General features: G+C 45.0%; 1 protein-coding gene across 1 annotated transcript in view; it reads right to left on the bottom strand.

The window, feature by feature from the left end:
• Positions 1–13,651, bottom strand: part of adgrb1a (adhesion G protein-coupled receptor B1a) — a gene marked incomplete at its 5' end in the record, with an annotated part of 84,815 nt that extends 71,164 nt beyond the window's left edge. The window contains one exon of the mRNA XM_083762177.1: positions 12,919–13,651. Within this exon, the coding sequence (XP_083618303.1) occupies positions 12,919–13,651 (733 nt within the window). The remainder of the gene's footprint in view (positions 1–12,918) is intronic.
• Positions 13,652–17,515: the final 3,864 nt, after the last annotated feature.

The following is a 17,515-nucleotide window of genomic DNA, read 5'->3' as shown; positions in this document are numbered from 1 at the left end:
TTTGAGATTAAAAAAGTTTGAGAACCGGAGCTTTCATGCAATCCAACCATAACATTGTGAAAATGCAGTAAAATGTCATTGGAGTTTCAAATTGTTTTTACTCATGCTTCCTTAATTAATCACCTGGGTTGATTGTCCAGAATTTGTACCAGGATGTGGCCTATATAAGGAACATGCACGCACGCACGCAGCACGCACACACACACACACACACACACACACACACACACACACACACACACACACACACACACACACACACACACACACACACACACACACACACACACACACACACAGTGCTGTGATAACAGAGTGGTCTGCAGAGGGGGAAAAGATTTCCAATAAGATTGGGGACAGAGAGATACACTCTTCAGGAGCACAGCCGTTAAACTGCACAGAGCTGCAGCACAAAGTGTGTAACGGAGTGTAGAAAAATACGACAGGCAGCGTGCAAGTGAGAGATTGGATGGAGTTGTGGCGAGCCGCCTGTCAGAGAGTGTTGGGAGAAGTTAAACTAAAGCAACAGCACCACAATGTAGAAATACTCTGCAAGTAAAAGTCCTGCATTCAACTATTACTACTTCTACTTGAGTAAACGTAACATATGATGTATGTATTTTGGCATGCAGGCGTAAAACTACTGGTGTTCTTTGTTGACTCGTATTCTCCACCAGTCCCTCCCTAACATTTTAGTGTAGTTTTTAATTGTTGACAAAATTGTCAAAGTGTCAAAAGTAATAGTATGCATTATGCATGCAGTTTCTCACAAGTGTTTATCGAAGACTTTTAAAATGTGTAACTAGTACTAAAGCTTCTCAAATATTTGTAGTGGAGTCAAAAGTACACTAGGAAATATTCAAATAAAAGCACGTCAAAAAGGAATACTCGAAAATAATTGTTTTCGGTCACCCCACGAAACCTTGAATGCATGGAGATTGTTTCCTGAGCCAATAATTCAATACTTGCTGAGACCAAGGCAAAACTATATACAAGAATAATATAAACTGAACTCCAACTCTTGCAGTGTACACCAGAGAGAATGTTTAAAATATAACTTAGTTTACCTCTTGTTAAGATATGTAGGGTATGTGGGTGTGTGTCTACGTCTGTAATCCACCTAACTTGAGAACCATTCGCCCCACCGACTTCAATGACACACGCGTTCTACAGGTGCAGTGGCCTGTTGTCGAGAACCACCACAAAAGGCTCTGGTCAGCTCTTCTCAATTCATGGGAATTAACCATAGAGTATATATGAATAGAGAAGACACCCGAGTTCTCCTCCCATCCACTTGCATTAAGTTGCTCAAAAGCGCATGAGGTGATTTCACTCCTCCTTCCTGGTAGGAACAGAGTGCATTCTGGGATGGATTTGCCTCAAACACATGAACGCGCTGCCGTTGACTATCATTGTGCCGTTTGTGCGCGTTCACGTATGAAACATTCGTTCACGTGTCATGGCCTCAAACACATGAACGTGCGCAATGATAGTCAACGGAGCAGCGCTGGCTTGAGCTGCAATGAGAAATTCGGCCACTATGTCCATTTCGCCTCAGGGTTTCCTCTGGGTGCCGTCTCTATTCATATATACATAATTAAATGTTTGTGGAGGCCCAAAACCACCTGGCGCAGAACCGTGACGCAGGAGCTGGATCAGATGAACCTGTCCTGGGGAGAGGAGCACCATGCTGCCAGGGATCGGATGAAATGGAGAGCGCTCATTGAAGCATTATGTCCGGGGACGAAGAGGAGTAAGTAAGTAAGTAGGACAAAGTTTGTGCACATAAAAACATTGTGGACATAGGAGGGGCTAGCACCCCTCAAAAAAATCGTTAATCTTGTTGGGAACAATAAATCTACCTAACGATGATATCAGTGGCAGACAGGTTTATGAACAGACAGAGTAGGGAAAAACGGTAGGCTACCAGTTAGCGAGGACCAATTAGCCCTTCGCTGTCCCTCGCCAACCTTCCTTGTCCAATATGCACGTTAGCAGCAAAGAGACAGGTCAAGCTGTCCTTCTCATCCATGGAGATGCATGTTAAATGATGGGATTTCTCCATATAAATAATGGATCATTTCAGAAGCAAAATCTTCTAAATGTCTTCTAAATCTAGTCAACCAGGCCTGCACTACGCTATGCACTGCATGGGCAAATTTGCATGACATTATTTAAATAAACTAGACATACGAGGAAATGACAGAGGGATAAATCAACTTTTAACGACCGCCCGACAGGAGTTTTCATGTTGCACGGTAAGACTACGGTCATTAGTATTATTGCCTGGGTCGTGTAACTTTCCCGACGTTAAGCCGTGTAAATGTTCAATAACACAGCCATGCAAAATAACATTGAGAGCTATGAGGTGTATATATATATACCGTAACATATATATAAAATAACATTGAGAGCTATGAGGTGTATATATATAACATATATATAAAATAACATTGAGAGCTATGAGGTGTATATATATAACATATATATAAAATAACATTGAGAGCTATGAGGTGTATATATATAACATAAAATAACATTGAGAGCTATGAGGTGGCCAAAGCTTGACCTGCACAGCAACAGTTGCTAAACTATTTGGATTGGCATTGGAAAATCGCTTTTTGGGGTGGGATTTAGCGAAGGGCTAATTATGTGAAAATGGGTGAAGTCGTCCTTTAAAGGTATATTCAGTGATTTCACTTAATTCAAATATCACTTATTTTTTTGTTTTGTTGTGATAATCCTCCCTACTATAGAGTGTGCTGACCATATAAGGAGTTCCTCCCTGTCCCCAGTTAACCCCTGGGGGTCAAAAAACCTTAGATTTCGTTTTTGACTCTCTATCCTGATTGGACGAAAGGCTGGGTCCCACAGCCAAAAACGAAACCTAAGGTTTTTTGAGTGAAATCACTGAATATACCTTTAAGTGCAGTATATGCTTGAATTAAATGTACTTTTACTTTTACCACCACTGCCTGTCAGAGCCTGTCAGAGCACAGAGACAGAGGAGCTCCTATAGTCCCATCCTGGCGCCTAGCGATAGCTTCCATGCAGCGCCTGGCTGTTATCGGCTAGCCGCACATGAGCGATGAGCTCCGCAGCGAGGTGGCGGGTGTTGACAAAAGAAAATGTTCTGCTGCTCTTTCCTTTATAATCCAAAAGCACTCTTCTTTATGGCGGGAAATTAATGACCTACAAGGTTTTACACTTCTGAAGACACAGCGCGGTTCAAGCACGCACGCACGCACGCACACGCGTGCATGCACTGAGACACACAAGAATACACTGGAACCCCCCCCCCACACACACACACACACACACACACACACACGTGCGCGCACACACACACACACACACACACACACACACACACACACACACACACACACACACACACACACACACACACACACGGCATTGTGCATTATAGCCTTTCCAACCTGCAGGGCCTCTTTTATCATCGTGCAGTAAGTATCAGTGGTAAAACGGCTTAATTAAAACATGAATGTTTAATAAAGCCTCAAGCTGCTTCAAGTGGAGACCTGAGATAGGCCATGGCTGCATGTCCGCTGCACGTCGCCCAGAGGAAGGAGAGACAGTCTAACCTGCTATAGGTTAGTTAACGCCCAGAGGAAGGAGAGACAGTCTAACCTGCTATAGGTTAGTTAACGCCCAGAGGAAGGAGAGACAGTCTAACCTGCTATAGGTTAGTTAACGCCCAGAGGAAGGAGAGACAGTCTAACCTGCTAGGTTAGTTAAGGTTCCAAAAGAAAGGCTGCAGTCGTTAAGTTGCATGTCGTGCATTTGTATCGTATCGATTCCAAATAAAGTACTACTATTTTTGCGATTTTAAGAAGAAGAAAAAATAAAAAGAGGGATTTAATTACTTTTCCATTCAATATCGCTACACTTGGTCTAGCGATACATGTGCGTATACTTACTACAAATGTAATGTCTCTACTGTATGTATTTGCCAGAGAATCACTGTGTTTACTCATTTATATCCATATTCATACATTCTCCCTTAAACAACCTGCACTATCCACCTGTTTCACACAGATGCCATTTTGTTGCTTAATAGTTACTGTATAAAGTTTAAATCATTGAATCGTATCGTATCTATTAATGAACTAATATCGTCCATGTATCATATCGTCAACCTTGTATCGTGATACGTATCGTATCGCTGTTAAAATGTATTGTTACACCCCTACCAAAAACAAAATGACTGTTTTCAACTGCATCATCAGTGGTTGAAGTACATTTACTTCTACTAGTGTACTTAAGTAACCATTTTGAGGTATTTCTACTTTACTTTACTAATACTACTACAATTTCTGACACTTCAGAGACCGTTGCGAAAACATGTCCGATCTACAACCTTACAACCTGACAACGTGTCACTCACAATGCAACGCGTTATAGCTAGAGATGTTTTCGATGAATAGATGGTGTAGTGGGAAAAAAGCAACAGACCAGTAGCCCTGGGGGACTGCAGATTTAACAGAGGGTGTAAGTGGTTCAAATAAGTTCTGGATTGCAGCTTTACATTGGCAATGGTGTGAGTGTTTTTTCTTTTTTCATCAAGAAAGGCCTGTGACTTCAACCTCGTTAAAATGCTAATGACTAAGCTCTAGATCATTGTGTCCACACCTGCGGTCCGTCAGGTCAGCTAATCTTACGAGTTAGCCAGAGGGAACGTGCAACCGCTCATCAAACATTATTCAAAACATTTAACCCGGGCAACTAAAGAAAGCCCTTGAACGTTCACGCCAACCTCTGAAAAGTAGCATAAACAATTTAGCTGATCGACTGCTTTCCAAAACTGTTGTGAGGCTCCCTGTGGCCAAAAGAGCCTGCTGTGTTAATGTTACAGCTTTTGCATGCGTGTGTATTTGTATTGTTGTTATTTATACAATCAATCTTTATTTCAGACTCTAATCTAGGTCCATTATGTTCATAACAAATAAATACAATACAGATATTACTGTATGTAGCTATTACTGTAGGCCTACTGTATTTTTCTATTGTTTTCATCATAACATCTCTTCCATTAAGGAAAGGATTCCAAATAAGACTCTAGGGGGTGTGGGAGTGGCTATTCCTCAAAGAGCCTTAGTCTCAACTTTCAAACTTCACATTTAGAGCGCAGCGGATGTGGTTGACCGTAAAAGACAAGGCTAAAAAACCCATTACACAGAACACGCATTACACAGTGCATGCGACAGATACGGCACAAAACATGCCACACACACACACATTCATTTGGGGATCTTTGACATTAAAAAGTTTCCGAACTACTACAGCAGAACCACTAGACTACAGCAGCTGTGCAGGGCCAAAGTGCAATAAAAAATGTCTCTCTTGTGCGTGCACACACACACACACACACACACACACACACACACAAACGTGCAGGCGCGCACATGCGCCAGGTCAGCGTTCCTTTCACCCTGTCAGCCACCCACACAGTCCATCACGAGGGACCAGCGTGTGGCGCCCAATTATCTGTAGGACCTTATCCAGTGTCTGTGTTCGTGCGTGCGTGTGTGCGTGCGTGCATATCTTGCTGTTGGTCTGCTCAGTGCTCCCGTTTGGATGCAGGGACAGAGATAGAGCAAGAGAAAAAGAGAGACAGACACACAGACAAATGCATGCACGTAGGCACTGAGACAGATAGAGAGGCAGAAAGACAGAGACAGAGACAGACACAGACACAGACATTATGTTAGTAAGTATATCTTTTTTTAATCTGAATGGACATTGAAGACATAATTACGTCTACATTAAATATGTAACACACACACACACACACACACACGCGCACGCACACACACACACACACACACACACACACACACACACACACACACACACACACACACACACACACACACACACACACACACACACACACACACACACACACACACACACACACACACACACACAAACACACACACACACACACACACACTCGTATGTACGTGCGCAAACAAAGGAGGCACTAAATTATACTCCATTATACATAATCCGGGTGAGGACTTCAAATATGACTGTTAGGAAAGCTCTCTACGTTGGTATCATGACCGACCTTCGAGGCTACATTACTCGGATCTCCATAAATGGGAATGACGAAACATCACTCTGACAGCATGAGGACGACCTGAACAGTATAGAAGAAAGCCCTTGGCTTCCAAACCCTCAGATGCCAACTAACGCACATGCATGATACATCTCAGATCCGAGGGAGGGTGAAATCCAATGCAGCCGACCATTGGATTTCGTCCCTTGCTGAAGGATCCCCAGAATATACAGGACCCAAGCAAGACACAGGATACAGGATACACACATAGGACACAGGACTCAAGGCACCACACTCAATACTCAAGACTCAATACTCAAGACTCAAGAACACCTCATGAACCAAGGTGTCTCCTGGCTTGACAACCCAGATACTTGCCTAGCTTCACCAAGACCACCGTTCCAATTACCTCTGTTAAACATCCCGGTTTAGGTTCTAATCGGACACCACTGAAGCGAGTCCTAAACCTAACCTTTGGATAACAGTCCTTATCGATCCTATTTAACAATGACATCATTGTGTCCCACAATCCCTCTGGGCATGGATCAAGGTGCGTTAATGCAGCAGTCCTTTTCGATGAACCACTTTAAATCACTTTACTTGGTTGGTGCCTTTTTCTGTTATCTCTGCACAAAATATATCGTTGTTGACTTGTTGTCGGGCAGGAATATCTCCATACTGTAACAAACTCTTATTTATTTTTAATATATACATGCAGCGGCAGCAGAAATGACATTTTCGTTGGGCAAAGGAAGTTTCGAGGGCGGCAGTGCAAATGCCTTGGCATTGCTTTTATTATACTCTACCAGGGTAAGAGACGCCCTATGCAAATTTTTCATTTGAATGATTCTGTGTCGGACACAATTTTATATTATTAAAGTATTCCATGATATTCTTTGCCAAAATGGCTGCATAAAGGCGACCTCTATTAGTCCTCCCAGCAAAGTTGTGTGGGCGAGATTCTCTGAGCTTAGAGAGTAGTTTAATGTGACCATAGGTCAATATTAAGACCATATATGGAGATCCCTGATATCATCAACATTGGCTAGCAACTCTACATCTGACCTCAAACCTCAAACTTAGACCCGTAGTGGAGCTGACCTGTTCTGATATGTTGATCCTTCTCAACAGGCCCGAAAATTGAGGAACGGCCCTATCTGGGCCCTCATCAAACCCTGTACACTGCCCCCACTGCCACCCTTAGATCTCCATATATGGAGCTGACCAGTTCTGACATTCCATATATTGTTCTGACTTCATCAAACCCTGTAAAACGCCTTCTAACGTTTTCTGGAAACTTAATATGTATACATTTTTTAATACTGTACATATTGTACAGAATCCCAAGATGGGTTCCCGCCCAGAATGGGTAGTAAAAGTATCAATACTGCAAAAGAGGTCAGCATCAAAATATACTTAAAGTACCAAAAGTAAAGTAGAGTATCGCTGGTTGTAGCGCTGGTTGTGGTGGGCCAGTCTGGGCCAAATTCTGCGAAAATGTCCGGGCCGAATTTTTGTCTCAGTCCAACCCTGTCTTTATGTTTAATGTTTAATTGCAGCAGAGCCGAACGCCAAGATATATTATATGCACACTTGTATTCGTATTCTAAAATAAAAATTGGTTAAATCTATTTGTGAGTTATCTGACTGAACTATATTTGTTGGTAAGGCTCTAGAAGGAGGCATCTGTTCCTAGATGACTATATGAAACTATTTTATATTTTATAGTATCCTCAGTGCACTTAGAAAAATCTACCTGGCATTGACTAATGGGTTGCCTCCTGCTAAAAATAAATGATTACGCCAAAGAAGACAAGATGGAAGAGACTTTCCCTCACCCGCTGTCAACATGATGTCCTTATTTTTGGGGGGAATTACCTTTCAAATATTTTCAACATTTTTCAAAATGTTTTCCTTTTGTTGTTGTTTTTGTTGTCAATTTCCAACATAATTCAAAAATAGCAATATCATTTTAGCCTGGCTTTAAACCATAGCCCCACTCCGCTGAGTGGACTGCTTCTCTGAAAGTCTGATAATCAGGCTATAGTATAATTTGTATAATTATAATAATTTGGTTAGTATAATTCTCTGATATATTGATCTGAGCTGTTGTTGCTTATCAAAGCTATGCACATGTGCGTCTGTCTTTATCCCTTCAACATACTGTGTCTAATATCTATACTGTCAATAAGAGACCTTGTGATGTTGTAGACGGCAATATCTACCTTGACTTTTAATATTTCACATTTAAGGACAACCTCAATGACAAGACATTAGTCATTTGCATTGCAACTGCACAACAAGAACTAGTGTTCTACAAAAGCACAACTCATTTGTCAAACACAATGTAGCTTATCAGTCCACTGTGGCGTTATATGCTTTTTGCTTATAGTGTTGGTTAATGGTTAATGGCTTAACTACATCTTGTTGATTAATGGCTTAACTGTAAACAAAGCCTAAGGGCAGAAAAGACACAGACCGGCAGTTATTCTGTATGCTGCTTTGCTCTCTCTTGTATTTGTGTTGCCACAGTCATTCCAACAAGATTCAAACTTAGACAAAGATGGTGGCACACAATGACCAAAGTCATACAAAAATAACCTAAATTGCAAACATATGGGGCACTACAGCAGTGCTATATGGCAGTGTTTAACAGTTGAAACGGCCATACGTCAGTGACCATTGCTCTGATCAGCACAATACAGGACTATATGGATTGTAGTAATTTAAGATAACGGCAGATACAACAACATTCATCTTACTTAACATCTGACAACACTGCAGAAAACTGCAAGTCATGAGGGCCATGCATTCTTTCGTTTATTCCCCTCATTCTCCCGTCATTTTTGCTTATCTGTCTGTTTGTTTTGAATTCAAGTAATCTGTTGTGTTCAACAGAGAAAGGAAGCGAGAGATGGCACAGCTACACGCCACCAAGGTCACGTGGGTCGTGGATTCTAACTGGCGGTGACAGTGCGGTGCGTTCTATTGCCCGCTGAGCTAGCATCGAGCTCTTCCTCCCTCTTTTTTTTTTGCGCCCTTGAGGTGTGATGATATTTTTCTCCTTTGCCCACCCAAACCCTTTCCTCCCCCCTATTAATTTTAGTCTTTCCCCCATTTCTTATTCCAGCCTTTCATTACTGGCCCTCTGCTGTCCTTCCTCATGTCAGCTGGGGTTTTTCAGCCTCTCAGTGGCTGCTTCCCTCTGATTCTACCTGTCCCTTCTCTCACACACACACGCACACACAGGCGCACACACGCACATACACACACCACACACACACACACGCACGCACGCACGCACGCACGCACGCACGCACGCACGCACGCACGCACGCACGCACGCACGCACGCACACACACACACACACACATGCTTTAATCAGTCACTGCCTCCCCTGCTGTCCTCTGTGGAGTGAGAAATGAATCTGATCCAGCTTCTTGTTGTCTCCCAACTGTGCACTGACACAGATGACACCACGCATGCATGCACGCATGCACGTGCACACACACACACACACAAGTGCACAGACTTTCTGTTCATGTACATGATGACAGGCAGGCAATGACATGTGTCTGTACACACTCACACACGGGCAAATATACAGTATATGCTTACATGCTTGTATTGCTACATTACACTTGAGAACAGATGTATCTATCTATCTATCTATTTATCTATCTATCTATCTATCTATCTATCTATCTATCTATCTATCTATCTATCTATCTATCTATCTATCTATCTATCTATCTATCTATCTATCTATCTATCTATCTATCTATCTATCTATCTATCTATCTATCTATCTATCTATCTATCTATCTAAAGGTCTATATAGCCTAACCTTAACTTGAAATCTTAACTCTATTGCTATATTCTTGTAAGGAACATTTTAAGACATCCTTTCAGGACAAGCTCCCATTTTTTCGGTGCGACAATAGTGCTCAACCAAGGAGAAATCAGTCATAACTCATACCCCCTATAATAAACCTCTAAAGGCCTATAATGCTATAAAACCAACCTGAATATGTTCCTAATTGTATGCCAAATAACTCCCCAAATGTAAACCACAGAACAACCACTTCTCTCATGTGGACACACACGCACACACACACACACACACACACACACACACACACACACACACACGCACGCACTCACATTCATTCATTCCCCCCCTGCGACTATTGACAGTCTCCTCCCCTCCTTAAACCCTGACCTGCCATGGATGCACAGCGCGTGGCGATGCAGCCTCGGCCAAAGTGGACAGCAGTGAGAGCTGCGGGGCTGACAGCGGGCCTGACCCCGCCATCTGCTGCTGGGAGGCACCGGGGTGGAGGTGTGGAGAGGAGAGGGAGGAGAGGAGGACATCTTTGGCCTCCGCAGGGTGGTTGAGACAGACGGGAATCCATTAGAACCTTGGGTGGGTGACGGTTTCCGAGACGGGTCCAGCTGGATGCGCAACGCCTGAACTATCAATTTATCCCCATCTGGCCTCGCCTTTAGGTCCACCCCCCCCCCCACACCACACACACACACCTTTAGGTCCACCCCCCCCCCCCCCCCCCCAGGCACCGGTGGCGGGAGTACTGACCCTTTGTTTTACTTAAGTAAAAGTAGTAAAACCACAATAAAGAAAATAGTCTGTTGTAATGTCCCTTTAAGTTTAAAAGTATAGGTTCCTATCTTCTATAATAATCTAATTATGCAAAGCACCTATAGCTAAAGCTGTCAATAATACTCAAGTAAAGTAAAAGTATGTTAAAAGTACAGTGCTTGTGTAAGTATTTAGTTACTTCCAACACACAGCATCCCCTCACCTCCGCCACCCACACCTCTCTCTCTCTCTCTCTCTCTCTCTCTCTCTCCTTGCACTTCTGTTCCTCTTCCTTCACTCATCACTCACACAACTCCCATCCCGTCCCATCCTGCTCTAGGCCGTAGCAAAGCACCAGAGATCACCAGGCCTCCCCATGCAGCCAGCCGTCCCCACCAGCCGCGGCAGCCCCAAGGCCCGCCGGCTATTTACACACGGAATTAATTATATGTCGCCTCCACCCGGCCTCCCTTTATCCTTTTCATCCACCAATCCATCTATCTACCCAGTCTCCCATCCAACCAAATATTCATCGACTGCCTGGTGCCATCCATTCATCACCCATGCATTCACTGGGGTGTGTATGTGTGTGTGTGTGTGTGTGTGTGTGTGTGTGTGTGTGGGGGTGCTAGGGGATTCCGCCATTCTGGATTATCAAAGGAGAACGGAGGAAGGCTTGTCTTGTGTGGGCAGCCGTCACCTCAGGAGCAGCTTTTCCATCTATACCCACGCCAAGTACCACGGCGTATTTCTTTCTCTCTCTCTCTCTCTCTTGCTGTACATAAATATAGTATATTTAATTATTTTCTTTCTGTTTTCTCACCTCAAGGCACAAGCGGCCCACACCCCTGCTGTTGAGAACCATAGGCGGGGATTGCATAAGAGTGATAACTAGCAGAGAGGAGCCAAGGCAGGCGTGGGGACATTAGCTACACACAGCAGACCGGGGGAGGATAAGACAGGAGATACCCACCACAACATGGTCTCCGCTTGGCTGGCTCCCCGGGAGTGGCTCCGTATCACCTACTGACAGCCCACTAAGCCCGGGGAGGGAGATGGGGAGGAGGGGGGCGCCGGGCGGAGGAGGTGGCATAAGAAGTGCAGGATGGTAAGGTAAGGTAAGGCCAGGCTGATTAGAGGGGGTGACGGGAGGGAGGGAGGGAGGAAGGAAGGAAGGAAGGAAGGAAGGAAGGAAGGAAGGAAGGAAGGAAGGAAGGAAGGAAGGAAGGAAGGAGGGAAGAAGGAAGGAAGGAAGGAAGGAAGGAAGGAAGGAAGGAAGGAAGGAAGGAAGGAAGGAAGGAAGGAAGGAAGGAAGGAAGGAAGGAAGGAAGGAAGGAAGGAGGGAAGGAAAGGAGGGAAGGAGAAAGGAAGGTAGGTAGGAAGGAAGGTATATATACCTTCCTTCCTACCTTCTTCCTATAGGAAGAAGGTAGGAAGGAAGGAACAAAGGAAGGAGGGAGGAGGGAAGGAAGGAAGGAAGGGTAGGGGGGTTGGCCACCTTCCCTCTGGCCATAACTCTGCTGGAGGAAGGATAGAGATGTCAGGCCACAACCTGTCTGACGAGGGGTAGAGTGAGGGTGGGACCTTTCACCTACCCATCCCATTGCATCCCATTGCATCCCATCTCTCTCTCTCTCTCTCTCTCTCTCTCTCTCTCTCTCTCTCTCAGCACGCCCCTGCTCTGAGCATCCCCAGAGTGATCCTATATCAGCCTCTGATCCTCTCCAACCACAGAGGGAGCGACCACGGCGCCAGCCTCTCAAGGTCACGTGAAGCTCACTGCCGCAGAAGATGAAACCCTAAACCTCTGTTTTGTCCAAATGTGCTTTCTTTCCACTTTCTTCTGTGCATTCACTCTTTTTTTTAATGACTCCAAGGCCATTTACTGTTATTTAAGCAAAGCACTTTACTGGCATCCAAGCCAGCGTGACACAATTACCCTCACTATTCACAACATTATCAGCCATTTTACTATCTGGAGATATTTATCCGCTGAAACCTTGAGAGCCTGCTAAGACCTGCCTGTCCCAGGGCTCTCCATTATCTCAATGACCAAAACACTGTAAATCCCCAAAAAGACCCACTGCACCAAACTCATCTTCTCCAATCGGCTTATTGAAGGACAACAAAACAAAACCATTTTCTGAGCACTTGAAAAACCCCGAAATTGTAGATCCCATCAATACACATAACGCTTGCACTGATTTATTTCGTTGCCGTCGCTTCCACTCACCACTCATTTGGCTGTCTCTCCCGCTGTCTCTGGCGCTGGGCAAACAGTTCTCCAGGTAAACCCCGTTGTGGTAGCAGCTGTCTCCCTCCCTGAGCAGCGGCGGTGGCTCCCAGCACTGGCACGGCGTCTGCATGATGCCACAAGGCCGCGCCGACGTGCTGGACGCCAGGCAGTCCTCCAGCCACTGGCACAGCATCTGGCAGGCGGCCATGCTGGGGTTGCGCTTGCCCACCACCAGGTATTCCGTCTTGAACTCGTCGTCGCTCGGGGCCGTGGGCGCGCCCTCCCGCGGCGGCCCCTTCCTCATCTGGAGGAACTGCTTGCTGGCCTCCAGGAAGGCGACGGGGGCCGAGGAGTCGCACAGCTTCACCACCTCGTCGAAGCCCTCCATGCCCAGGTAGGTGCGCGTGGTCTCCACGAAGGAGTCGAACTGGAAGGTGCGGAGCTGGCGCGGCACGCAGCCCCCGGCGGGCTTGGTGACCTTGATGAAGAGCGTGTAGCGCCGCGGGTCGGGGTTCTGCAGGGTCCAGGAGCACGGCGTGCCGGGGAACACCGACGACGACAGGAAGAAGCCGAAGAAGCGGCTCTGGACCAGCGTGGAGCAGGTGTCCGACTCCGGGCCAGAGGGGGCAGCAGAGCCCCGGCCCGCCAGCAGCAGCAGCAGGGATAAAAGACGCGGCAGCGACACCGGCGGACGCCGACCCGTGTGCCCAGGTCTCCAACGCGCTGTCATGTCTGGAGGATGACGGGACGAGCAGGGCTCAAAAAGGTCAGCAGGGTGGTGGTGGTGGTGGTGCCGCTCGCCCGCTAGGAACGGGTGTGTCAATGACGACTGTCTCGGCGGCGGGTCCCGCAGGTCGCACAACGGTTATCCACCCACAGCGCCAGAGGGGTTAAGGGGGTGGGGGAGAAGGAGGGAGAGGAGACGGGGGGAGGCTCTCAGAGATCCAGAGTTCGGTCCATGGCTGCATCAGTCACCCTGGACATTCTGGACATCCTGTAAAATAAACGAGAGGAGAATTAGCTCTGAAACGAGTGGAGATAAGTTCAGCTTATGACGACGTGACGTCCTTATGTGCCCCGTCAATGTTGTTTCCCAGTAAACACGGTGATTAATGGCGTGTTCCCTCATCAAGTCCTGGCCAGTCTCTTCTTAAGACAACTGCTTTCCTCCGACGTCTGCTGCGCTCATAATTCATCCGCTAGCTCATGAATATGTCCAATTACTAGATTATTAATTACATAAAGAGAAACACCTGCAGTCATTCATTATCAAACTGTATCAGGGAACGACTATACAGCTAGGCATGTGATTGATAGGTTTCTTTGTTATTAATAATTGCCGCTAAAGCCATTAACTGCTGTTGTGACACAACTCACATAATACAGTGCCGTTATATTTCACTCTTTTGGCTCATTTACTTCTTCATACCTCTGTCTGACATTCCCCCCAGTGTAGGTCATTTCCCATTGCATACGTTTTTGCCATAATGTAATGTAATGAGCCTATAATGGCAGTTTATGTGGTACTTGGTCACAATCTGTGCAAAACTGTGAATAAATGGAGGGAAGGAGTAGTGTCTAGCTTAGATGTTTCTGCTCTTTTAAAGGTGTCTTTTTCACTCCCAAACCACATCACACTAGCTTGAGTTATATATTTGTGATAAGCACAAACAGAACAGAACTGAAACCCTCGGACCAGGTGCTAAAAATGGGTAGAGTTGAGGTGGTAGTGTTTGATTAGTCTTGACTCTTTTCATATGGTCATGGATGTCGGCGGTGAGATGGGCTTTTAACTTGTTTTAAATGGGATCATATGCTATTTCAGACTTGCAGCTGATGCAACTTTATTTTACAAAATATATCATAACGAGCTGCTTTGCTTAGGTCAGAAGAGAAACGAAAAAGATTTCTTGGTGAAAATTCACTTTAAAATACAAACAATACAAAATGTACCCTGAACATCTAGTTTAAGTCTTGAGACAGTTCACCTCATAACTCCCTCAAACTTTCATAACTTGTGGACTATGTTCGTGTTCGTATAAGAGCATCCCTGCATCACTGGATTGCAGCCCAGATCCCAGTATGGATTTCAGATGGAAGACAACCTGAGATGGCAACAGATGCTGTGTCCTGAAGTCAAGGACACTGTGGTAGTCAGGCCCCCGCTGATCAATCATAATGATTGGGAAGGCCTGGTAGAGGGTGAAATGTAGAGAGAGGATGCGTAGCAGCGAAGATGGAAGGACATGCAGACAGAATGATGGACGGACGGACAGACAGACAGACTGACCGACTGATTGATTGATTGATCGATCGATTGAATATTTTATTGATAAGAACTACTACTGTAGTATGTTACAAAAAGCCAAATAGATAATCATGGGGGGGAAAAAGCTAAAACAATAGAACAAACGGTACAAAAAATAAATATGTATGCTATGATGTCTGTAATATTAGTGATTAGCCAGACGTTATCTAAATGTATAATGACCAAAGAAAACAGCACTTCACCAACAACAAAACTCCTCAGAATTTTCCTCTCCTCAGAATGGAGCTATTCTGTCCGAAGAGACGAAATACTGAACTGGACGTGTGTCTTTTTTCAACAAGAACATTGTTTCGATAAGATCTTCTAATCACTCAGCAAGCCGCCTTGAACAACACAACAGCCTTGCATTTGTCAAAGAGTAGTCTAAAGCTACAGGCAGCATCTAATGCCCGCTTGCCACTGCAGCCCATGGCAAACTTTTTTATCTAAACATTTAACCTTTTAACTCTTCCTCTCTGTGCAGAAGTTACTACTAGAGGCCTGGATTCAAATGCGTATACGTTCCTGTCTCGCAAAGGGGAGATGCTGTTCAAGCTATCTTTTTGTTGATTGTTGACTCGCAGCAAAGGTGTAATGATATGTCATATATTGAGACATGCAGTCACTGCTGCTCAGCACCTTTGAGTAGCCGTATTTGAGCTCCAGGCAGTGCAGGCACATCGCTGCATGGCTTCCAGCAGTTGGCCCGTGGCATTGATGCCTTCGCATCATGTCACCCTGCTTATCCTCCCCTCCTCGCCCTGACTTGACGGCCTCGCCTTCGCTCCCCTGCCTCATTACACCGGTGGGGCCTGGAAGCTCTCGCAGCTACTGCCTCCCTGTCTTAAGGTGTCCGGAGGGAACAGAGCCCCAGACAGAGCCAGACAGTAATGAAATGAATGGAGCCTTAACGGAGGGATAAAGAGCTGTCCGTTATTGATGAGTCCGCCTCATCCATTGCCCCACTTCCTCCTGCAACGCCCCGCCACCCCACAGCCCTGCTCCTCCTCCTCCTCCACCACCACCCCGCAGAGTGGAGTGTGATCTCCCAGTGTGCTGTGCTCCGCTGGAGCTTCCTGCACTTGAAAGGCCTCCTCTCATTACTAACACTCACTCAAGCCTCCCCCTCCCCCCAGCCACCCTCCCTCCCCCGCTATCGATCCCTGTGTTTGAGAAGCTAACAGACAGACAGACGACAGGCTATTAAGACACTCTTATCTCGTCTACAGTGGCAGATGAAGCTGTGAAAGGCCTGTGATTTGAGCTTTCCACTATAGTGCCAATCTGCGGGATATTAGATCTTACATACATACAGAAGATTAAAAGGTTAGAGGACAATACTGGAGTAATTACATGTCTTTGTCCTCGATTCTGACCGTAAATGGCTTTTTTTTGTTTAGATCAATCTTAAGTTTTAGTCCTCACTCACCTCCATCCACTGCCATTCAATTGTGTTTGTAGAGAGAATATTGGGCTGTATTTTGTGTGTCTTAAGTACCAGGTCTTATTACTTAACTTAAGACCTGGAGGCGTGGTCAATGCTCTTTGGCCACCCAGAATAGCCAAATGGCATTGATCACGCCTCCAGGTCTTAAGTTAAGTAATAAGACCTGGTACTTAACTTAAGACACGCAAAATACAGCCCTCAGAGAGTCATGAAATGTTAAAGGGGCATTCCACTAATTTTCAACAATTTACTATGTCATTAATATACCTTAGAGCTGTTGTGTGGAAATAATAAAAAGGTCCCCCCCATTCTGTGGGGGTGACCATGTGATGTGATCTGATCACATCTTGATGATCAAGATGTGATTAATCATGTTAATGATTTTTCTCAGACCTCCAGTTCTAGGAAACACAGAATGGGGGGGACTTTTTTATTATTTCCACACAACAGCTCCAAGGTATATTAATGACATAGTAAAATGTTGAAAATTAGTGTTATTCCCCTTTAAGAAAAAACTATTCCTTTCAAGTACTGCATTTGATTGATCACATTTTACCTTTGAGAGCAATGTGCAGTTTAGCTATAGCCACTATACCCACTGGCTCAAATTGTCTAAAAGTCTAAAAATCTAAGCTTAAAAAATAATAATAATAATAATAAAAACATCTACATTTTATGTGCAATGTGTACAGTATATGTCTCTCAAAAAGTAGTGAATAAACAAAGGTGACTCAGATATTGTCCTAATGCAATGCATTCCCCAAACGTTTAGTTTGAGAATCAAAAGAGACATTGTATGTCTTCCTGGGACCCTAGCTAGTGAAAGTAGCAGATCTACA

This window comes from Protomyctophum parallelum (genome assembly GCF_964188405.1).
Source record: "Protomyctophum parallelum genome assembly, chromosome: 3".
In the NCBI taxonomy this organism is placed as follows: Eukaryota; Metazoa; Chordata; class Actinopteri; order Myctophiformes; family Myctophidae; genus Protomyctophum; species Protomyctophum parallelum.
The sequence above is the reverse complement of the archived record's forward strand: the minus strand, read 5'-3'. Positions and strand labels throughout refer to the sequence as shown.